The sequence below is a fragment of the Excalfactoria chinensis genome, chromosome 1 (genome assembly GCF_039878825.1).
Source record: "Excalfactoria chinensis isolate bCotChi1 chromosome 1, bCotChi1.hap2, whole genome shotgun sequence".
NCBI classification, from domain to species: domain Eukaryota; kingdom Metazoa; phylum Chordata; class Aves; order Galliformes; family Phasianidae; genus Excalfactoria; species Excalfactoria chinensis.
This window is the reverse complement of record NC_092825.1, coordinates 118,259,707-118,284,622: the sequence shown is the minus strand read 5'-3', so window position 1 is coordinate 118,284,622 and position 24,916 is coordinate 118,259,707. Positions and strand designations below refer to the sequence as shown.

Below are 24,916 nucleotides of genomic sequence, written 5' to 3'. Positions count from 1 at the left end.
GAAAGAAAAATGACGTTTATAAGTTTTTCCAGCCAAAAGCCATTTTTTTTTTCTATTTCAGCCCCAAAGCGTACCACTGACATTTGTGTCAAGGGGCATATTTAGACATTTAGTACAATGCAGTCCTAAAACTTTATCAGAACGTTGAAAGCTGTTGTGAACAAGGAAACCAAAGTCGGGAGTCTCACAACAGAAAATAGAACAACACCTGAAATGGTTGTTGCTCATTTCCTAGGCTTTTGTTTATTCCCACAGCAGAGTACAGGCCACCCTAAACAAGCTGATTAAAGCTGTAGAGGAGCTAGCGGTGACTGAAAAACACATAATAATGATGTATGCTAAGTGGAAGGTGACAGGGAGACCTGACGGACTGTCGTGCTTTTCACATACACAGCTTCCACATTCTAAGTGTAACTTCCCTCAGTGTGACTCCTATGTTGCTCTACCAGACCTGATAATGAAGTTAAATCTGTCCAATCCTTGACCTCCGATTTAGGCAGAAGTTAAAATGATGTCTCAGTGCTTCTCATGCACATCTCATGTGCTGTTTTTTAAGTGTCTGGGTTTTTTGTGCTGATTCGGTTCCAGGAAACATGCAGTGGCCTACAGATTTGTTTCCCTAGCCATGTCAGCAATTGGCATCAGCGGTGTCCAAGACCTGCAAACCAAGGAATAGTTTTGTGTTGCAGCCCACTTTTTGAGGACAGCCAGGCCAGAAAGCTGTGCATGGCAGACTGGATGTCTGTAGGAACCAGCAACGGTGAATACAAAAAGGCTGCAGTCCCTCAACTTCTCCCCACAGGTTTCCCCTGGCATTGGATCTTGTGAAGGAAACACCTGGCCCTTGGACTACACAAAATCTAACATCAGCGGCACTGATCAGTGCTGTGCTGGTGAGCCAGAAAGGTCTGCAGCACGCTCACTGCCATTTTAAACCTTTCAGCTTTGGTTTTGATAGAACTTTTCCTGTTTCATTTATGCATTCCAAAAGCTGAAAGCGTCTGGTGAATAAAACAAGAAACTGCACAAGGAGAAAGTCTGATGATACAGTCAGCTGCCCCGTGCCCCAGAGAAGTAGGCTCTGGCCCTGCCCTACCTGCAGCACTCTCCATTCCTCACACTGATGGCCAGCCATCTGACTTTACTGAAGAGCAGCACTTGCATCATCAGCCTCAGGAAAAGTATGACTGACACCTAAAAATCCAGAGCTTCCAGATCCAGAGGCACCTCATTGCTGGTAGAAACAAGAGAGGGAAATACATTCATGTTCTAGACAGGCACTAGAGAGAAATTCTCTGCTTGAAACAGGACTAAATCTCCCGCTTCATACATCGACATGAAGTGAGGAGTAACTCAGCCCTGCTCTCTCCAGCATCACACAGCTCTGAAGGTACTGACTTCGACAGACATTTTTTTATTCAGAGCGGATGAGTCATTGATCAAGTAAGGAATAAAAATAAATGTATTTACTTTGTGCCACATTGCTCTGATCAGTGATATAAGCTCCCTGCTGGATACTGATCTTAATTCAATATCATGAACTCGGCAGATCCTTTTCCTTAGTCTGTACTAATGTCATACTGAGTATCTTTGTGTTTTTTACCATATGAAGCATTTCTGAAACTTGCAGATATTCCTACGGTAAGGACAAAACAAAGCAATATAGGTTTGATTTTACAAGTTTGGTTTTAAAGGGCTGAGAGATTTTAGGATTAAATTTTAATAGCCAATTATAGATTATTAAACAGTGAGAAAAAAATTTAAGCAATTAAAATAATCATTTAAACCTTCCTTAAAATTATATGTGATCCACTGAGAATATCAGTCCAGCTGTATTAGAAAAACATTAATTGGAAGTCAGCTCACATATAAATGCTAATGTGAACCAGAACGTGAGGGTTTCTGAACTGGAAAAGCTCTCAGAGCTCACAGAAATCATCTGTCAAGGTGGTTTTGAGACAATCATGTATATTAGGGGATGATGGAGGGCAAAAGTTACAAAGGACCACTATCTGACTAATTCTGCTTACTTCTGTTTTCTTGGTTTGAACATTAGAAATTCTCCACATGTATCCTATGTCTTCCAATGATTTGTTACACCTCTGTAAAATATTGATTTCATTTCTAAGGCTGTTTTTGCCTTAAATGAGCAGCATCTATCTGGCTCATTTGGCAGTGCTGACTGGAATAAAAACAAACAACAAACAACAAAAATAAATGAACAAAGAAATGAAAAAACATCCCTGATCAAATATCAGTAACCGTTACAGAATAGGAACTAAAAAAGGGGAGATTCAGATTAGATGTTACACAGAAATCCTTCACTCAGATGTTGGTGAGGCACTGGCACAGCTGCCCAGAGAAGCTGTGGTGCCCCATCCCTGGAGGTGCTCAAGGCCAGGATGGATGGGGCCCTGGGCAGCTGAGCTGGTGGGGGGCAGACCTGCCCACAGCACAGTCCAGGGCCACAGCCAACCTGGTCCTGAGCACCTCCAGGGATGGGGCAACACAGCTTCTCTGGGCAAATGAGAGGTAATGTTCCGAAAATGAGTAGATAAAGATCTTTGCCGTATTTATTGTGGATGATAAAGCAACTGGATTAATTCAATAGGGAAAATCCCATGGGAGCTGTTAAATACAAGGATATCGGCTCTGGGTTGGAGCACCCTTTGCTGGAGATTGGAAGACAGTTGTTGAAAAATGTCACTGATTTGTTCTTCTCCTATGGGCAAGCTGCCAGCAGCCACAGTTAGGAATATGGTACTGGGCTGGAGGAACATTGGTTTGACTTGATACAATCAATTTCACGGAGTTTTCATAGCATGTTTCCAGTACCACAATTACAACGTGCACTGCAAGTGTTATTCTCCTATTACCGAACTGGAATGTATATTTACTGGTGTGCGTGCAAATGGGAATGTTTCTCTAGAAGAAGAATGGAGGAGATTGTGGGAGGTGGTTTTGTGTTGTTTATTTCCCTAAGAGTATGCAGTGCCACAGACAATGCATCTTTGGATGGAAGTGAAAAAATGTGCCGTTGTAAAACAAAATTGGGTATATTCTGCACAGCAAACAGCTTGTGCTGGAATAAATATCTCTCGGGTGATGTCAATATGAGAACAAGCACCACAGTGTTGTTGAAGTAATTGGGAGTTACTGAGCAAATGTGCCGGCGAACACTGCAGAAGTCTATATATGGTAATTCATCTAGAAATTTCCCTATTTCTGTTTTTAAAAAGCTTTATGCAGGAGGATGAACACGTCTACCATCTTTCAAGGCAACACAAGACTTGCACCGGCCCTCAGCTCCCACAGCCCTCCAGCAAGCGCTAGAACAGCAAGGATGGGCCTGCCTCCCAGGGACAGGAGGGGAGGCAAAACCAGGACCAGCTGGGGCCAAGATGTAGGGTCTGTGGTTGACAGGTGTATTAAAGCATGCTGGTATGAAATGTCAGTTTTTCTTCTGGTGAAGAAACAGTTTCTTTCTTTATGGTAACTTGTGACAGTGACAGAAGTAGCGCAAAACTACCATTGCAGTCACTGAAGCTAGTAGAGAATGGGCTAAGTATAGCACTATATGCCTAAAGTTATAACCTCGTGGAGTTGAAATGCATTTCGCACACTTGAGTTTACAGTATCCTTTGCTTGCATCAACACAGGTTCTCCCTTGCACTCACCACCTCCTCCTCTCACCCTTGGGCCCTCTAGTTCAGCTCTGAACTCCATTTTGTTCTGGGCACGTGACAAGTCTGAGCTCAGACTGAGACTGTTTCTCAACATATTTTTTTTAATAAAAATTCATAGCAGCATGAATAATGTGGCAGAAGGAATAACGTGCCAGTATACAATCATGCTGCAAATGGTTCGAACCATTAAACCGTTTTAGGTCCTCTGTGGCCAATTGCTGGGACCTGGATGGAGAAGGAAAAAACAATCGCATTCTGCCAGGAGAAGTTGTTAAATTCCTGCGAGTGAATGCGGTCCTGACTTAATTATCACTTCCAAGAGCCTATTTATAGTTGTCTGGGAAAGCACTTAAGAGAAATAGGCTTAAGTTTGCAAACAGAGTAAGACTGTGAGTATTCCCAGCAAAGACAGAGAGGGGAGAAACAACCCCCTGCCCTTCCAGTCCTCGCAGTGGGATGTCAGTGCAGGAATTCCACGCTGATGGGACCAGCTCCATGGCTCACCAAGTTCATAACGCCACATAATTATAAACATCCAAAATGCTTTGCTAGATGAAATGCTGAATCTGTACCCAGAAATGGTTAGCAAGCTAAGCAGCAGGACAAATAAGTGAATTTGTCTGGGGAAACGTGGCCAGTGGGATTTCCTGAGTACAAGCACTTACACTGCTCTCAGCAAATACTGACAGCTGATAAATAAGCACAGAGACATGGTATATCGGGGACGAGGAAGAGAAATTTACATTGCCTTTATCCCAGGCCATTTGGAGACAAATGAGTAAGTGCTATGAAATGGAGAGTCAGAGCAGGATGTGTAAGCTGGCTGTAAGCAGGCCTGCACATGCAGAGGAATTGATTTATAGTCAAATCCATTGCTACAGTTATTTAATACCTGACTACTGTATATTTCATAACATCTCTGCTCGTAGCTGATAAACTCTTAATAATCTGTGAAGCATGGAGGAGCAGCATATCTTACTGTTTCTACATAATATGGTATCTTTAAGATGTTCCATTCAATAACTCTAGCTATATAACATGTATTAAATCAATTTGGCCATGCCACAGAGTTTCAAATTTGCATTACAAAAGCACATTACGCACCTATTTCAGTGTTTCATGGGCACAGTTGTGTGAGAACAAATAGTTACATATACGTTTTATTGCACCAAGTATCTAAGCACTTAATTTGTGCTCATGCAAATGCTAACTACAGCCTCAACCCTTGAACTAACAACACTGGAAGGGACTGTTCTCTCCATGTCTTCTACATCACCTGTCATCTACTTATACGGTGCACTATGGTGGCACAACTCTTGGGCCTTCATTTCCCTACCAGAAAGTGAAGCATAAAACAACAGCCTGTGGTTATTTCATTGTCTGCGTGTGGACTACTGACCCAGAAAGCTGTAACTATAGATATTCCCAGTTCCATTTAATAGGAATAACCACAAGGAAAAGAAGGGAGGAGAAAAATATCAACGACTACTAAAACTAATCAAACTACTGCTCCTTTTCTCAGATGGTCTTGTTCCTACTGGAGGAATAAGCCTTTTCCTAAATTAACATCTCCTGAATAAAATACCCTTGCTTGTGGAATCTTTCAGTAAGATTTCATGTGAGATTCAGACTTATCCTCTATTTTTTCCACTGATTTTAGGTTTTCGGTCTATACCCTGTGTGGAAATACCCTGCCTCAAGAACTCCTCACCACATCTGTTGAGTGTGCAGAGCCACTTGCCTCCTTTCCCTGTACGCACACACAGCTCCCTCCTCTGTCACACCCAGTGACTTCACACTTCTGCTTTGCTCCTCATCACCCTTGGGCTGAAGGATAATCACCGACTGACAGGCCTTCTGCTTCTGGAGCAAATGAGGCTTTGTGGTTTGGGTTGGACTAAAGAGATTTTCAGAACATTTTATTTCCTTTACAGCAGGTGACTGTTGGTAACACATCCTACTTCATACTGCGTCTCTTCATGTTGTCTGTTACACCATTGCTGAACTTCTACATCATCCACGGGGATTTCTGCTTGTCCCTTTCCGTGCCATCTCAATTGCTATCCAGGACAGATTGCTCAGCAGAAAAGCAATTCAGCCAGCGAATGGGCTGCTATATACAGCATGCAGGTTTATTCTTTCTGGAGAGGTGAGCCCCCCACAGCTGTCCAAGCTTGCCAGATGAGTTTGATAGCTGGCCGTCAGCATGGTGGTGATGATGAAGGAGCCTTCCTTCTGCCACTCTCAAATACATCTGTGCTCACAGAGAAAGTTGGAACTTGTTATGTACCGCCTACAGTTAGAAGAGTTTTCTACATGTTTGACTGAAAATATTACAGCCTAACATATATATAATTATGGGCTTGGTTATAAGAGCATGCCTAATGGAGCAGATGCGTACATAGAATATTTGACAGTGAAAACTGGTCTTGAGCTTTTCTGGCTCTAACCTGAAGCCATAGATAAGACAATAACTTAGTTAAAGTGCTGTGAGCTGAATGAAATGTTCTGCATTCAGTCCTGTCATTTGCCCGTTGCTGTGTTAGCCCCATGCCCTCAACTCAGAATCCTTTTGCTGCCTCCCTGGTCAGTTCTGCATTGTTTTGGCAAGTTCCTCACTGAACATGACCCTCCCTTGAGACTGCGAGAAGGGGTGAGGAAGAACCAGCCTATGCTGCAGGTTGATATTGAATGTATCTCAGCAGGGTTAATTAGTCTTGGTGGATTATTATAACAACCTGACTCTAATGCTTCCCAGGTACCACAAACTAGTGCGGTGTCCTGACACGCTGCTGTGCTGTGCAGACATGGTGCTGAGGAAACTGCTGCCAGACAATAGAGGGCAACAAAAGGGAGAGCTGAGCTGTGGTGCACAGAGGACAGGGTTCTTTACTTAAAACAAGAAAATCCAGAGTCCAGAGAAGGATGGGATGTCACCCAGAGGGACCGGGACAGGCTAGAAAAGAGGACCCACGAGTGCGTAGTGAGGTACAACAGGGTCAAGTACAAGGTACTGAACTTGGGTTGAGGCAATCCCAGACGTGTACAGACTGGGAGAAGAGCTCCTTGAGAGCATGCCCACAACACAGACAGCTCAAAGCTCCTGGAGAGTGCCGTGCGCCTGCTGCACTCTGACCACAGGGCAGCCTCACAGCGCTCCTTGCTGAAACAGAACCTCTGCTGAGATGAGCTCATCCTGTATATAAGCTCTTCTGTTTGGGAGGTCAACTCTTCCGTACAGGAGTAGCTTTATTTTTGCTAAATGTTACTCCTTTACCTCATTTTTAATGTACTTCACCACCGCCCTTGGAACAAAACACACGTTCTGCTTTCATCATTAATGCAATCTACCACACCTCACTACTGCCCTGGTCAGAAGACCACAGTCTGCTGCTGCTGCTGAAATAGCCCACAGAACACACGTGAAGTACCCAATCTGTACTTTGATCCAGGTAGCTTTTCTCGTCCACTATTCTTTTCTTTGTAACTAATGCTTTAAGAAAGAGGAAAAAAAGAAGGCCTAAGAAGTCAGGATCATCAGTCCTCTAATTTCCTGCATTTATAACCACGCTGCTGCAGTTAATGTGCATACAGCTATAATTTAAAATAGCAAATGCAAGTGGAACAGAATTGGGATTGCAATGCAAATCCTGGCAGGGTCTTGCCGGTTTCAGGGGGCTGAGTTAAGGTTGTACTAGAATGAGTTGCTAAGTCTTTTCTTTGTTTTCAGAGACTCGGTTTGCCTTCCCTTAACTCTTTTATTTCCTGGTTTTTAAAGGTTGAGCACCCTGCAAAGGCACAGGGTACCGTTCTTCCGAGGACCTTTTTTCTGTAGGGTCACTGGAGCCATATAGAAGTACACTCCAGTCATTACGGCCCTCAGCAGGCTCAGTTCAGGTCTGACACTGATTTTTTTTGCGCTGTGGGATAATGGGCAAGGTTAGGATGTCAGGCAGGGCAGAGGTACAGTTCTTCCCCATCCCCTGCCCAGGCGCACCCAGCACCACCGCTGCTCCCACGTCTTCTTCAAAACGATCGCGGCGAGCAGGCGGGGTGCGGAGCATCGAACACCTCCCGGGCAGACGGGACGGCTCCCCTCCTCCTCCGACCTCCGGGACAGCACAGGCACGGGAAGGGGACGGGACGAGCGCCGCCGGGCCGCAGCGCCGCCGGCTCCGCTCTCCGCCGCCTCCCGCTCGGCCCGAGCCCAGTCCGGAGGCTGCCGCCTCGTCCGCTGCCGACGTGCCTGAGTTCGGGCCCGGCTTCCGCGGCGCGGGGCGCGGCCCGACCTCGCCGTCTCCCGCAGGCCGGAGAGGAAGGGGCGGCGGGTCCGAGCCGGCAGAAGGGGCCGTTGCAGGAGGGAAGCGCCTCTTCCCTCCCGGGCTCGGCCCGGCCCTCGGCAGCGTGGGAACGGCCGGGCGGGGCGAGGCGAGGGCCGGGCCCTGGCGGAGGGCGGGCGGGAAGATGGCCGGGGCCGGCGCCGGGCGGGAGCGGTGGGAGGTGGCGGGGCGCTGAGCGGCGGGGCGGGGGGGCTCAGGCCGGAGGGCCGCGCTCGAGGGCCGGGAGCCGCGGCGGCGCGGGGCAGGGCCCGGGCGGGGTCAGGAGCCGCGGCGGGGCCGAGCCCGGCGCGGAGCGGGGCCGGCGCGGGGGAGGATGAGCCCGGCGCGGCGCGGCCGGAGCCGCCCGAGTCCCGCTCCCCGCGGGGCCGCCTGTTAGTGCTGGAGGAGGAGGAGGAGGAGGAGGAAGAGGAGGAGGCGGCGGCGGACGGCCGCGGCCCGGGCGGGACGGGAGCTGCCCCGGCGGCGGGCGGGGAGCGGGTTTCGGCCGGAGCTGGGCGGCGGCGGGCCGGCAGCGGAGCGGCCATGCCGTGGCTGACCGGCGGGCGGCGGCGACAGCGGCAGCAGCAAGGGGCGGCGGGGCAAGGCGGCGGGCCGGCGGCGGGCGGGCAGCGCGGCCGGGAGAGTTCGGAGCTGCCGTTGCCCGCCGGCTGGGAGGAAGCGAGGGACTTCGACGGGCGCGTCTTCTACATCGACCACAACACCCGGCAGACCTCGTGGATCGACCCCCGCGACAGGTAGGACGGCGGGGAAGCGCGGCGAGCGGACGGGCCCGAGGTGGGGGCGAGCTCCGGGGGACGAGGGCCCGGCCCGACCGCTGCGCTCCGGCCGCGGGGAGCCGCCCGACGCCAGCCCGAGCCCGCTGCGGTCCGCGAGGCCGGGTGCGCGGGGGCCCGTCGGCTGCCTCTGTCCGGCAGCGGGCAGCGTGCGGGCAGGCGGGCGGGAGCCATCCCGATCCCCGTGCCGCGCCCCGCCGGGCCCGGACTCCTGCTCCGCTGCCGGCTGCGGCCCTCGGCCCCCGGGGTGCCTCACGCCGAGTGGCGGGGCGGGGTGCGCGGCCTCCAGCTGCCGGCCGCCGGCTCTAAGTAAAACTACGGAGGCGGAATGAGGGCTACGGTGGGCGTGCGGCCGCAGCCCAGCTTATGGAGGGGAGAGGTGCGGGCTGGGACGAAGCGCCGTGTTTTTGTTTTCCGGTTTGTGGAATTGTAGCTGGAATTGCAGCATTGTAACCGGGTGGCTCGCCCGTATTGATTTATTAGCTGGCTCGAACTAATTGGAGGCAGCTTGAGGCGCAGTGCAGTAATTTGGTAGATTACCCTCTCGTAAAAGATAACGCTGCGTAGAGGTAAGCGGAGCGGTACATTCCTGGGCTCAGTTTGACAAATACACGGCCTGCTACAAATTGCTGTCTGCTGCGTTCCAGGACAGTGCTCCGCCGTCTCCCAGACCTGGGGCTCGCGATAGGGTCGGGTTGGCCTCTTCATTTCGATTGCAGTCGGTCCATATTGCCGGGTTTTGATCGAGTCGTGCTCAGCCGGTAAAGAATGTGCTACGGCTTTAAACCTGCGGGAGTGTGGAAAAGTCTGCAGCGGGGCCGCCTGATAAATACAGCCTCACTTGAAAGCCTTCGCCTAAAAATTTCCACGTCGAGTTACTGAACACAAGTGTCAGTATTCAAGGTGTCTGCGAAATAAGAAACATATGTCTCCGTGTATGCTTTTCTATATTAAACAATGTTTTTATAGTAAGTGAAAGTTGGACAAGGACAGTTTGAACCTTGGCCAGAGCTACCTTGCCAGAGCTATGCCTGGAATGTTAAGCAGGCCACAGAAACATTTAAGCGCAGCCTGGTTAAAGGCTGCAGCAATTTCAGCAATTCTCGCTCTCGCACAATGATACATAGCAGTTCAAATAGCCTAAATATTTACCGATGGGATCAGGATCTTTTGTCTCTTTGTTTAGACATATTTATGCATGCACGCATGTTTTGCTCATGTATGAAATACTTGCTGGTTGACTTTTGATAGCGCATTTTTTACCTACCTGTACTTTCTAGCGTTCAATTACTTGCAATGCTCTGTTTTGAGGGAAACTAATAACATAACAGACTGTCTGTGACTTCTCTGCATGCCATCCCTGCCATTGCATTTCAGAGGATGAGCAGTTTCATCCTCTGCAGTCTCTTACAAATGGATAACAAGTAAAAAGATTTAGCAATTCGCTGCAGCGTTTGAAGGCAGTTCGAATGCAGCACCATTCAACTTAAACGGCACTGCTAAACTTATGACTTTATTTTGGAAAAAATAATTGAAACGCTCATACAGTGCTTGAAAACGTCTCTAAATACTTTGCAGCTATGTTTGGTAAACAGTTATTTTTCACATTGGGCAAGGAGGGGCTGCAGAGCAGCGATTGAGACGTCTGCACTGAGGCAGGTAGAAAAGACACGGTGTTTTGACAAATGAACATCAATAGTAACTCCGGAATTCGAGTAGCAGAAGCTAGTTTTAGTCTTGGGAAGTTGATCTTCTATTGTGAATAGGCAGCTATTGTTGCTGTAGGGAGGCTTCTCTCCTGTATAGGGAAAGGTGGCCACAGTCTTTTGGCTTTCATTGCAGCTGTTTCTGGGGGCAGCAGCAAGTAGGGATGGATCAGGTTAGTTGTGTTCTGTCACAGTTTGGGAAGGAAAGGTAAAAGCATCAGGGAAATGGCACTGAAGTTGTTTGTTTGTTTCTGCAAAGAGAACTTGAAAAAGTGCGGGATAGGATAACATGCTTGTATTGTATCTCAGCATTCTCTATTTGGTAGCCGGGTGCCTCGTTTCTGCATTCATGGAACACTTTCATTTCTATCCAGGAGGAACTGGGCAGAACTGTGGGACCTCAGGCCAAGGTATGCACATGATCAGGGCTCTGCGAATCAGCACCTCCGAGCTTTCCTATGGGCAGTACTCCTGTAAGCATCCCCACAGGCTCTTCTTTCCCCGTAGCAAACTTAGCATTTGTTTTTCTTTCCAGCATTCCCTTTGAGATTTCTCAGCCTTTTGTATAGTTAGATTAGTGCACTTAATATGAAACAGTTATTTGATTTAAAGAGAAACAAAAAAAAGCCCCATTCAAGCAAAGAGGAGAAAGGAGGTACTAATTGGAGATGTTAATGAAGGAGAATTGTGTTGTGCGAAGGATTTGGGAGTAGAGAGTAGAAAGGGTTAAAGAACACAGGAGTGGGTGCTGTATGATTTTTGTAGGGCAAGAAAAAGTGGAAGAAACGCATAAAGAAAAGGGAGAATGGAAGGAGAGTGATGAGCAGATTGGAAAAGCCACTTATCTTTGGTATCAGATCAGTGGTTACTTTGATGGAGATTGTTGTGTTGATCTGTACAGATTGCCAGGTGCTTGTATGGCAGATCCTGTAGATCTTAACCTGGAACTGTTGAGCGCGTGCTTTCCTCTTGTTGTAATAGTCTTTAATCTTAATAGATTGCGAGTTCTTCAAGGCAGCAAATGACCTTTTTATCTCTTGTTTGCACAGCACTTGGTATATTGAGATGTAGGTCAATAACTGAGGATTGTAAATGTTCTTATAAAAGACTGACTGCATTTATGGTTGATATTGATGATCCCCGTGGCACCACGTCTTACTACAGTTGCTGTCACAAGGCTGTGCTTTTAGGGGATTAGAGCTTAGCCAAAACTGCTGGGAGTTGGGCAAAGGTGTTCCACACTGAGAGGTAGTGTTGTTTTTTCAGAGCAGCACTGGGGAAGGTAAATTGTTTCTTTCAGCTTTTTAATGCGAGTTGTCTTGTTCGTTAGTTTATTTGAAGATTTACGTGCTTTGGAATGAGGGCTTTAAACTTGTAAGGTAAAACAGCGCCTTTGCATGGAGAAATGATCCATTTGGGCCAGTCTGGGAGGCTTTGAAAAATGTATGTGGGTTGGGCAGGGGCTTGGATTTTTAGCAGCTATGTTTTGCAGAAGTTTCCTGCAAGCTGAAATGCTGATGTCTTAATTGAAACCAGGGAGCTTTTCTGTCCTGTATTCTCAGCAGTGATTTCATTCTGAGACTTCAGATCTGCTTAGTTTGAAACCAGGGGAAGGAATCTTGTAGAGGATGTGAGTTGGAGCAAGGAGAATGGGAACAAGCAGGATTGGCCTTGGAATTTGACAGATGGAGGGATGTCTTGGTAGTAGGCTGAGGAGAGCAAAGCAATATGGGGAGTAGGGAGAAGGCACCTGAAGCCTGGGAAGCAAAAAGTAGGGGAACTGGCCTGAAAACCAGTAGCACAGGGAAAAACAGGTAAGAGGAAACCGGTCTGGTGAGGGTTCAGGGTATGAGGGTGTCAGCTCTTTTCTTGGCTGTGCTGGGAGCCCTGAGGGAAAAGGAGTGCTGTAGTCTTAGGAGTCAGAAAACGTGAGTGGAAGGAAGCCTACAAGAGTCTTGGAGAGGAGAATTGGGAAGGGGACGGGTAAGAACAAAGTGTGAAATGTGAGGCAGGGATCCAGAGGTGTGAGATATGCTGGGTAAGGAGACTAACAAAAAATCCAAGTTATGGAAAGTGGGAATAGCAGGCAAGACTCATAGGCTTGAAAGGAGTCAGCTCGAGGAGGTCAGTAGGCAGGTACATATTATCAGGGGTGAACTGCAGAAGAGAGTGAGGAAATAGAGTAATGGATAAAAAAGTGCAGAAGTGCTGACTGTTTCTCCAAAACTATTCCAGGGCTCCTCATTCTCATCAGGTATTTGCTGTATTACCCAGTTTGCATCTTCTTTAGGTGAAGCAGGGCAGAAGCTGCCGCTGCTAACTACTCACGTAATCTGGCAATTAATGTTAACAGCAAGTGGCAAAACGAGGTGTGATGCCGTGTGATGTGGTTTCTCTTTCCCCAGCTTGGTTTTATGAAGGAACAGGAGATTGCAAATGAGAAGCTTGAATCAAAGAATACTTATGCCAGATATTCAAAGCTGGAAAATTCCAGATTAAAGTTGCTTAGCTATTATTGCTTTTGTATTAAGTGAGCGTTTTCAGTGATAAACATCTGCATACATTTTCTTGCCTTGCTTGACACGTGGAGAGGAACAACTCTGAAGACAGATCAGGGCTGGCAAATGAAATAGGTTGGGATGGATACTCAAACTTTTGACACGACTGAAAGAAGTGCCTCTCTAGTAAGGCAAAGGAAAGGAGCACCTTCTGGAGCTCGTAGGAACCTCTTTCAAAAAGGCAAGAGATTGTCTGCTAGAATTGGACTACATCTGTCCAGCTGGCAGTACTCGGCAGCCCACTGACAATCAGAAGAGTCATTTAAATCAAGATTTTTCATGGACAGCATTTTTCTAGGTTGGGCTTCAACTCCTGCACCATGAGTTACAATCGGTGTCATTCAGCATTTTCATTCATAGAATGATAGAGTACTCCGAGTTGAGAGGGTCCCATACAGATCATCAAGTCCAATTTTTGGATCCATACAAGACCACCGAGAAATCAGACCACAGAGATGAGGATACCGACATAGATAGTACCACTGCTATTTTGGAAGGTACGCTTCACGTTCTTATGTACTTTGAGAGTTCTCTTGGCCACTTCATTTTTGTTGTATTTTAGTTATCACCTGCATTATCTCATATTTTTGTTTTGAACTGATGCTGTTTGTAGACTGGGAAGAAAACAGAGTGTTGACCAGGCAGGTTTAAGTCACATGCTTTCTGTGTGTGATGCGGAATGTTCATGTCAAGAAGTAATCTGTAGGGTGCAGAAAAGTACTTTTTGAAGTGATGCTTGAAAATGATTAAAGGGAAGCAGGTTGCAATTGGGTAAATGTACTCTCTGGGCTGTCAGTGCTAAGTGTATGAGAGACGAAGATGGTTGTCCAAAAACAAAACAAAACGAATGGAGTGAGTGCAGATCTGGAGGATGTGCTGTCCCATGAGAGATGAAGAGGTGTTTAAGAAGTGGCTTGAGTACCCATTGTAGAAAGAGATGATACCTGTGACTGCAGAGTTCTTTTGTTTAGTAGATGTACAATAATATCTGACAGTTAGAAGTTGGAAACAGAAATACAATATGTTTTTAATAATGAGGGATGTTAAATGTTGGAATAGTTTTTCTGCTCTTAGCTCTTTAGATGAAACTATCTGATTCAATGGTTTTCTGCCTAAGTCAGCTATTGGTTGAAGCCCCCTTGTCTGTGAGCGTCTATCTTTATTGCCTCCACTGCATGGTACATCCTCTGACCTATATATAATATATCTAGCTAAATATATCTTATATGGATTGGGAGAGCAGCCATCCTTTCGTTAGAAAGTGGAGAGTTTATCTGCCAGCTTGTTCCTCTGAACACATCAAGGAAGAAATCCAGTCACTTGAGACACCTGAGACACCGCAGTTGCATTGTTCAGTTACTCTAAACTTGCAGTAAATGCAGTGGACTTGATAAAATTTATATTAAAACCAGCGCATACAGAGTACTACTTGAGCTCCAGATGTTTTGAATTTTCTGTGCAAATGTCAAGCCTGGATGCATCCATGCTGAGGATGGGAAAGCTGTGCAGCTGCTCTCTGGCATCTGGCTGGGAACACGGTTGCAGCACAGTGCAATAAGAAGGGGCTGCACTGCCCCTGTTGATCTATGTACTTTTTGAAGATAGTTCAGTAATATATTTATAGGTGCGTCGTAGCTGGCATTTGCTTGGAAAGTGTCTTGTATAGATGCCACCATATACCTATTTGTTTGCCTTTTCAGAAGAGAGATGCATTTGTGTATCCGTTTTATCATTCTGGCTGGTATAGGCAGGTATTTAACATTTATATAGGGACTTGCATGAAGTTGTTTGTGATTAAAAATAAGCACAAGTGCAAGTGTCTCAGAATTAACGTTAGTGCCAGGTGTGTATTCAAACTTAGTCTTCGCTTTTGACTGTTAGATTCTGATAGCAAGTCATTGTTAATGACCTGGTTCGTTATAAAGCATTTAACATTATTCTTGAGTTGGGTATTTTCAAGAGTAGTTTTTAATTTCTTGTGAAATTTCTATTGCTATGGAAAAGCAATGTCTGTATGAAGTGAGCCTTCATATTTTCTGGTAAACTGTTCTTGTAATGCAGCATTGTCAAAAATGAGTGCTACGCCTCTGGTCATTGATGATTATGAAAGCTTTTGTATTGCGTCAGTGTCTTGGAAAGTAGAGGTGGAAGGCATCCATTCTTTCTTCTGAAAAATGGAAGGTTTTCAGTCTGTCTAATAGTAGTTAGTTATGATTTAGCGTTTTGTTTTGTTTTTCTGGATAAAATATATATAGTTTGAAAATCTGGGTAGCATAAATCTGTGAGACTAATTCACGTCTGCAAAAGCAGCCAAGCAGCTATTCAGCTGAGATTACCTCATTAACAAAGAGCATTGTTAAGCTTTCTAAGGCTTTGTTAAAGGTGAAGGTATTTATTTATTTTGCTGTGGGTATGTAGTTTTTGCTGGCTTTTAAATGGATGTATTTTCAGCAATTAGACAGTGAATGCAAACACCTGCCTTATTGTGTTTGTGTGCTGGCTAGAAAGGGCTAAATTAGGGCTTGTGACTTCAGTGTGCTGCGGCAATACAATGGCACGTGTTGTAGGGGCTTATTCTTGAAGGGGTCTGTGGCTGCCTTACTTTTAAGCTGGATCTGATAAACCTTCAACTGTCACAAGTTGTTAGTGCTCAAAACTACCAGAAAAGTACTATTTCTTCTATGTGTAAACCAATGTATATCTGAGTTAATATAAGCATTAAACACCACTGAGCGCTGTCAAAGGCAAATCAGATGTTTGCATTAATGGCTTCTAAAGGGAGGATCTGTGATCCACAGGTTTGCAAAAGCAAGATTTGAAATGTGGTGAGGCTGGGGCAGGGCCTGAGTTCTATGATATGGAGAGAAAAAAATGTCATGTAGACTTGGTTTCTAATAATCAGTTTAGTTTGAGATAAGGTTTTTGGTTTGTTGTTTCGGGTTTTTTTAGTGAACGTAAATTAGCGACAGCACTACGCAAACGTAAGAACAAATGACTTGTAGGTGATAAAATTAGGAAGGTATGTATAACATAGAAAGTCCACTAAACAAGTAGAAGTGTCTGTTAAATGTTGTGTTGATTTATAATTTCATGTTGTTTACTGGAAGGTAGAATTTTGTGAAGTTGCAAGTGAGGCTGAACAGAAGTATTTTGCTGGTATTTTGGTGAAACAAAGTAAAACTAATACTTTTTCTGCCCAGAGTTAAAAATAGAACTTCCTGAATGCCTTATCTGCTACAGATGTGACTGCTCACATTCAGCAGTAAAGCTGGGCAGTATCACAGCTTCATGTAATCTTCAGCCTGTTTCTGGCTGCAAGAAGCTGACTGAAGAGGAGAACATCCTTCCTGTAGGTATTTTTTGTACCTCCTATTGCAGAGCAAGGTGTGTGCTCAGCAAGGTTTGGCAATCTAGCATTGCAGAGTGGGTGGTTACCTGCTTTACCTGCTGTCAAAAGCATCATGTCCTCCCCTCCAGCCCCGTGGTCTTGTACCTCTTGCACTGGTATCCAACCTCGTGGAAAGCACAACCAGCAAAAATAAACGGTTGAGCCTTGCATTTTTCTGGTTTTGGGGAGGGTGAGTTTTGGCTGGTTTAGCTCCTGGGGCTGACTTGCCTTCAGGGCAGATGGATATTTAAGTAGCTTATGGCAATTAAGTTTAATTCAGTAAGGAACTGACTTAGGCAAAAGTGATGAGTCAGTTTTAAACCCTCCTTCTGTAAATCATTTTTGTGAATAACAGTCCTGACTATGGGTTTCTAAAATATTCCCATGGTAAAACAACACATCTCTAAGCAAGCTCCAAGGTACATTTCAAATTAAGAATTCACTTTTCAAACATAGGACAGATATATAAAAACCAATATAAGAGACATAAGTGGGTTTCAGAGTAACTTCTTCCGTTGGGTAGCAGTGTTGAAATGGCTATTTAGAAGTGTACAGAGGATATGTGTCCAATATAACTGATCTGGGTTTTTAGTAGCAGCTTGGAAGTGCTCAGGAAGGGTTGGTGAAGTTGGTGGTGAGTGTTGCTACTGCTGGCAGAGGATGAAGGATGTGTATAGGATCAGATGGGAATCCAGGGAGGGTGATGGCTGTGCCGTGCCTTTGGAAGTGCGTGAGCGAGTTGAATCTGAGGTCAGCTGGGTAGTGGCAGGATGCGGAGAACTTCCAAAGAGGATCTCACCTTGGTGTGGAGACAGGGTTCTTGGGGCAGGGGGTAGAGAGAAAAGGCATGGTAAGGAGACAGCAAAACAACATGGCTGTTGGAAGGGCTTGGAAGGTGCCTTCATCATCAGTGTTTCGGGTTACTGCTGATCAAAAGGCAGTCAGTCAGACTGGGCTATTTTTAAGGGGCCTGAATGGACTGAAGTTTAAATTTTCAGGCTGAAGAGGAGGAGGTTGTAGTGCTGGAAATATACAATGTGCAAGGCATTTTAGCACCACTTATGGACAAGGGCAAGAACCCTGATGCCACAGTTTTATCTGGCTACTAGTCCTGAGCCTATTTGGTGGAAATGGAGCCCTGGTTCCAAACTGTTCATTTCTGACAAGGGAGTAGGGATGTAGGTTTAGTTCTGCCGTGCTCTGAGAGTCTTGATAGTTCCTTGATTATATCCTGGTAGGAAAATTAATTTGAATGTGGTGGATTCCATGTTAAAACCAAGGAAAGCAGCTTCTAAAAGTTGATGGATCTGTTGCTTTTCATGGCACATTCTATCATTTCAGCCAGCGATTTAATACAGCTCATACCTAATGATCCTTGCTTGAGGTTTATTTGCATTTCCCAGTAAGTAAGCTGGAGTATTTCTCAGTTTGTCTTTTTCTAACTGTCTTTTCTGTGGGTGTTTTGGTGGAATAGGAAGGTCTTGTGTGTCCAGCGATGAGTCTGCTGTCTTCCCTGGCAGTGGACTGAGGAGATGCTGCATTGTTAGCTCTCTGGCGAATGGAGCTGATCCTTGTCAGGGGCTGAGTTAGTGAATGAAGTTACTGCTTTTTGTTTGTTTTTCTTTTCCATTTTTGTTTTTGAAGACTTTTCTTCTTCAGGATATTTAATTGGCATTGGGACAAAAGGTAAAGTACAACGATATCAATACCCTTGAACTGGCAGTAGAGATTCAAAAGCTATCTTCCATAGCTTTCTGAAAGAACTATTTTCAGGATGAAATATGTATGGAGAATGTTGAAACTATTTTGATTTATATTGTACTTAAGCTTATTCACACGTTCAGGATTAGGATTGTTTATAGCGAAACGCAGGGTTTGATATCAAAGCTGGAAACATACAATATTTCAGAGTTGATTTATTTGATATTGGATTGGAGTTTAAACAGCTAAAAATGAGTCTTTTTTTTTTATTTTTTTTTTAAACCTTAATACGCAATGCATTCTTAGAAAGAGTGGCTGACCCGTGCTTGGGAAAACAGCTGAAATACTGCATGACTGTCTAACTCTGTAGCATAAACAAATTGTGACGCACTTCTCAAAGGAGGATACAGTCCAAAGTTGGACTCGAGCACATTCTTAGAAGAGAACTTCAGAGTAAAAACTAAATTAACATTTTTATTTTCTTTTTGGTAATATAGGGATAATTTGCAGATGGAAAAAGTATTCTGCGTATGTTTGGAAGTTGCTGTTTTAACACTTGCGCGTCTTTTGTTTCCCCCCATCTTTTGATTAGAACTAAGTTTTGAAATATTAAATACATGATACAGCGTATAGATAAAAGTATCTGAAACCCCAACCTCAAAATAAATTAAGCTCAAAACCCAAGAAAACGTGATTAAAGGAGCATCACAACTGTTGGTCGTAGGTCTGTTGGAGGAATATCTGTCTAACTAGTCTGTAAGAGTGACTGATGAGGAACACAAATTAGGATGTTGGTTGTCCATTATGAACTAGAGAAATACAGGCTGACTTGTACTTGATGGGATAAAATTGAAAATACATTTATAGTGCTTACTAGTAGGTAATTTGTCAAATTTCAGTTAAAAAACTTGCATGTTTGTACTGTGATGTACAGAGTGATGACATCCATATAAAAACTTTGCATTCATTTGAGTTCACAGACTCATAGTTGTCTTAGCTTTTCCACCAGCTTTTAGTTTACTCAGGGCAAGACCTTGTGCTCTTGTGGTTATGGCTGTACTGAGATTTGTGATAAATAGGCACCATGTGCTCAAGATTCTGCATAGACATTTGATTTCTGTGTTTAATGTAGCTGCTCAGATGGACCGATCAAATTACAGAACTATTTGTTTATAAAAATGTTTACTAGTACCAGCTTGCAGAGCAGATGGTTAAAATGTTCTCCTTGGAAATCACAGTCTAATTTTTCATATGTTTCAAGATTCCTTCTTGAATGCAGTCCTTCCCCAAATCCTTCCTCAAATACAGCTATGTGTGTGAACTTAATTTTTTTTTTTTTTTAATTAAAAAACAACAAACCAGGTACTTTTGCATCCAAACTGATTAGCCATAAATTTATGTATTAATCAAAAGAAGCTCCAACATAAATAGGAGACTAAAGCTATGAGATTTCTTAAGTCTTCTGCCTTGGTCAAGGGGAGCGTGTGCAGAGATGAGGCACGGGAGGTCTGTTACAGTTGGAAAGATTATGGTGGGGGAATGGAAAAAGGGAGAGAGAATACTCACACACATCTGAGGATCTAGGCTCACAGTGGAAAACTCCACAGAGGAGGGATCTCCAGAAAGAGATCCTTTCCTCCCCTCCATGGCAGTCAGCCCTTAAATGTGGTCTAGGAGAGGTGCAGCCAGGCTCCACCCCTTCCAGTCACACAGCTGAATTGCCTTCACCTGTTATACCGTGACTGACCAAGTCCTTTCCTCAGGTGCTCAATCAGTGGTTTAGGCCGTGACTCAACAGTTCCCAGATCTTGTCCTGTTCCTGTCCATCCTACTGTTTGCATCTAACTGTTCTCCTTGCTTTGGCAGCGTTGCGCACTGACTGGTTCAACTATATTTTTCCTCCACTTCTCATTATGTCATGCAGTGCACTGAATTTAACAAATATTTTCTTGGATAGTAATGAATACTTAGCTTCAGTTAAGGCCCTCTGAATTGATTTGCATTGTGGAGTACAATTGCTGTCCTTGAAGTGTGCTGATTACCAGTCTTCTCAGGATGGTGGTTTTGAAGGAGGGAAGTTAACCATTGAACTGCCTTGGTTTGTATTTGGTTTGGTTTTTTTTGTTTTGAATAGTGCAGGCTTTTCTTTGTTTTTCCCCTCCAAGGTGCTATCTAATGATCAAAAAGTCTTCTAGTACACCAACATGTATCCAACACAGGTATGTAGGAAGGATTAGGTGAATGTTTCGTGCAATGTCATTTAACCATCGGAAACTTCAGCTGTAGCTTCAGTGCTTCTGTTTTATTTCTTTATTTCTTTATTCTCTTTCACTTTACAATTCTGAAAGTTGGAGTTGGGGAATGGTCTGTGGAAGTTTTGCCATGACATGATCATTAAAAAAAGAAAGGAAAAAAAAAGAAAAGACCAAAAAGAAAAAAGGACTGCAGGGTTTTCTGTCGTTGACTATGGACAGCAATTAGGAACCTCCTAATCATTTGTATTCAGTCTGTTCTTATGGCTTCAAGGGTGTGTTAAGGAGCGATCCACTGTTTTCACTTGTAATGCATTTGCAAGTATGATAAATGTGGGAATTTTGGCACGGTCTTTGATATCCGAGATTTATCTCCTAGCAGCATCATGTGTTTAAGGAAAAAAAAAAGTTTTCTTAGAAGTGCATTTTAAAAACTGTGAGCATTGAAGCAACCCTTCATGAACCTACGTTCATGCTAAACCAGGTTACAGGATATCTGTCCATGACTCTGTGAAAGGCAAAAGCACCAGGTGGTGCATTTAGGTGAGATTTTATTATTATTTTTAAGTGTTTGTAAAATTTGTGACATCCTCCTCAAAATCTGACATTAAATGAAACTCCAGTGATTATAGAAAACAGTCAATTTTTGTAAACCTTCCACTGAAACCTGAAGGGCCCAATTTAGGAAGCTTGGTACAGGTGGAGATGAACTTTCTCATCCTGCGGGAGTCTGTAACACACACTGAGTTGATTACTTCTGGGAATAATCTTGTAGATCAGCCCATGCCTGTTTGTGGCTTCTGTTTGGTAAGAGGGATGATGGAGCTGGTAGTGTTCTCTGGGCATTGGCCTGCTAGGGAGAAGCTGAGTCCTCCCTACTTGCGCAGTATCTGACAAGCAGCTTGAAGATGATAATATGTTTTCATTACCGTCCGTACTATTGACCAGGTCTCAGTTCATATCCTTGGATTAAAGACTTCACTGCTTTCTCTGGAAGCTTTTTAGCCATTACCTGATTATTTTAGAACTGGTATCTGAATTACAACATTGATTATGTTGTGTGTTTTTCTTTTTCTTAATGCCTTACATTTAGAAAGGTCAGAATTTTTAAGAAGTCCTGTTGTTAAAGCACAACTGCATCATATTGTCACTAAAACTTACTCTAATAAACTTTTGGAATCTCCTTTGTGTAATTCTGTACTGCGTATCTGGGGTTTTTGAAGTTATGAGCCTATGACTGATTGCCTACATTGTCTTACAGACATTTGGCTTGTTCCTTCCTTGGAGACGATTGAGAAAGAAGATCACATTTATTCTTGACCTTAATCACAACCATAGGTTTCTTTGCATTTAGAAGCCATGGAGCATTTATGAAAGACTTTTCTGTTCTCCTTAAGAATAAATTAGCCTGTATCTGAAGCTCTGGTTCCATTAGAAACACCCCAAAACTGTGGACAGTGTCCTGGCTGTGGAAACTCTTTCCCCACCCTCCAGTCCATGAATGGTGTTCTTCAGAATGCAGCTCTGTGGGGATCATATGCTCATTTTTCTGTCTTTGACTGTTTACATACATAGTCCAGAGCTTATTCCTCAAACGGAATGAGGATTTTCATATTAGCACCCATAGATATTTTTAGAGTACATCTACTGTGAAGGAAAAAAAGGTCGAGGTGTTATAAAGGTTAATAGGCTCTTCCTGTAGGTTTATTTCTTGTTGTTAGCAGTTTACATTAAAAGTGATATAGTTTCTGTCTGAAGTTAGAAAAAAGAAGGAATATATTCCTCCTGATCAGTGAAGATGGTTGAATGCATTTCTATGAGAGTAAATCCCAAACAGTTGTCAGAGCGCTTCACTTAAAGAATTATGAAGCATTTTCAGACACTACACTTGGTATAAATTAAAAGAGGAAAACTTCTTTTTTTGTTGTTTTTTCTTTTTTGGGGGTGGGAGGAGGGAAGTTTGTGCTATGAATAGAATGCTAATACTGGAGATGATTTTTCTCGAATCCACATTTTACCCGTTTTATATCCTGTCTATATGCTAGTAGGCATGCTTGTAAAATACTGCCTTTTTTTTTTTTTTTTTTCCCTACAGTAAAAATAGCTTGCTGCTTATTGAAAAACAAGGCAGACCTGTGCCTCAAAATCCAAATGAAACTGCTGCTTAGCTGAGGCTCTAAAGAGGGCATTTATATGTTGTGGAATGAATGGCATGCCTGCGCTAGCTCCCGCGGGCCGGATATTTCCAAGGTATCAGACAGAGCTGTATGAACTGCTGTCTTCCCCCTTTGGGTAGCAAGGCTTCTCCCTCAGCAAAGGCTGAAGGGACCCCGTGCTACGTTGAGAGGAATGGGGTGGCAAGGGGGATGGAGGAGGGCTAGAAAATACTTAGTGAGGTAATTGTATGTGTTAAATTTCTCGTTTTTATTTCTTTTTTTTTCCCCACCCAAAGTGCCCTGCGATAGTTTGCAGGCTCCTTGTACTTTGCAAGCTGGCGTTGTTTTTTTAATCATTGTTCTTTGAGCAGCGTAGCTAGGAATTTCCTGTTCACGTTTTACTACAATGGTTTGTTTAAAATGACGGACCGCAGTCTTTTTCCTGACCTAAAACTAGATTAGCCTTGAATGCTGGACAAGTCAGACAAATAAAGAGGACAGACGGTATTTGCTTATGTCATGGAGGGTGGCCTTTTAACCGGGCTCAGTTGTATCAAATACCACAAGTCACGTTTCTTAAATATTTATTAAGACAAATAAACACAGTTATTGTATGAACTGGCAAGTCTCCAAATTCCTATCTCTTTGATTCTCATGGGTGGGTCACTTTTAATCAGAAGAAATGTTTTTAATAAAGACTTAGATATTTACTGCATGGCCGAATCCAGGGTTAACTCGGTTCTCCACTCTCCCCCTGTTGTTATATATTTACAAAATGCGACAAAACAGTCATCAGCCAAGTTCAAGTTACAAAACATGGCAGCAAAACAGTCAGGAAGTGCTGAAAATGGGAATGAGCGTGTAGTTTCTCAATGCATCTGGTGCCTGTTCTAAACAAGTAGTGTAATCTTCTCATGTGCCATTGTACATTTGCTTTTAAATTAGGGGAGGAAAAAAATCTCCCAAGCCCAACAGTGTTTGATTCAGAAGGGACTGCAGCATCCTTACACAGCTTCTGTTTATGTAGGACAGGTTCCTTGTATAACAGTGCTAATGTATGCAAACTGCACAGCTGTATGGATGGGGCAGTACAGGTAAAACTGCCATTGATTTTTATCTGGAAAGTGATCAGATCTCAGTGTTTAAAAACAAAGCATGACCCTGGCTTCAGATTTTTGCTTTACAGAAGAGCGTGAATTGTGTGCATTTCTCGAGGGATGGTGCACAGACTGGTCTTAAAGGGGCTGCAGAGACTCAGGCTCCAGAGTGTGCACCTGATACAGTGCTCTTAGGTATTTTCGATGCAAGAATGTCTGTGCAAATGTGCATGTAAAATTCCAATAAACACGCTAAATTAATTTTCAAGCTGGGAGATGTCAGATTTGTGAAGTTGTGGTGTCTGTAGCTGATATGACACACAGGCATGTCATTACAAGGGTGTTGCCAGTTAAAATACTCAGCTGTTATGGTATTTCCAGCTTAGCATCTAACTTTGTTCCACCCAGCAAACAGTCACATAAATAGGACTAGCTGTGGATTTTTAAAGGAAATATTTAATGTATTTTTAAAGAAAATAACTTTTGGAAGGGAAAATATTTGGGTAGTTTGCACGTGAATGTCTAGGGTAGGGCAGGGAGATGCCTTGCAGGATGCCAAACTTGCTGCACTAAAGAAGCTTGCAGTAGATGTGGAAAATGTCACCATTTATATAAACTGGGTATTTCCTTGAGTCCTGGAATGAACAAAGCCTGGTTTCCTGTGGATTTGTGTCTTACAGCTGACTGGCTTCAGCATCTGGAAAGGTGAAGGTTCTGCTGGATGCTCTTTACCTTGCATCTAGGGTATTTGCATCCGCTTGCTCCCTAGTGGTTCTTCTGATACCTGAGGAGGTGTGAGCGTGAGCTTCTCTCTGTGCTGGGCCCCCTGTGTGCTCCAAGCTCCATAAGTACTTGAATTGCTAGGGGGCTTTCAGCAAAATTAGAAGTTGATTGAAGGAGTAAAAGCCAGATAGATTTCGAACACTACTATTACAAACAAACAAACTAAAAAAGCATATCCATATTTTGGTAGGAAAATGGACTCCAAGACCTTGACGTGTGTGTGTGTATGTGTATAGATAGATGTAGATATATAGAGATATATAATGTCTCTGCCTGCTAGCATTTGGTAGCCAATTAATTGGAACAAAAACCAAGTCCTAAAACTAAATAATGTTTCTATCTTTTTCTTGATAAAAAGAGCAATAATTAATTAATATAAATACGTTTTGAAATTACAATTTGCCGCATCTTATGATATAGGTTTGGCTGTCACCATTCTGTGGAGTGCTTGTTCACATGGTTGCGTTATTACCAGA

The 24,916-nt window shown here is 44.0% G+C and overlaps 1 protein-coding gene across 2 annotated transcripts in view; it reads left to right on the top strand.

Annotated features, from left to right (window-relative positions):
• Positions 1–8,243: 8,243 nt before the first annotated feature.
• Positions 8,244–24,916, top strand: part of WWC3 (WWC family member 3) — a 95,202-nt gene continuing 78,529 nt past the window's right edge. The window contains exon 1 of one of the 2 annotated variants that reach the window (XM_072353147.1): positions 8,244–8,760. In XM_072353147.1, the coding sequence (XP_072209248.1) occupies positions 8,549–8,760 (212 nt within the window). In that variant the 5' untranslated portion in view covers positions 8,244–8,548. The remainder of the gene's footprint in view (positions 8,761–24,916) is intronic. The other variant, XM_072353138.1, reaches the window with a different exon arrangement.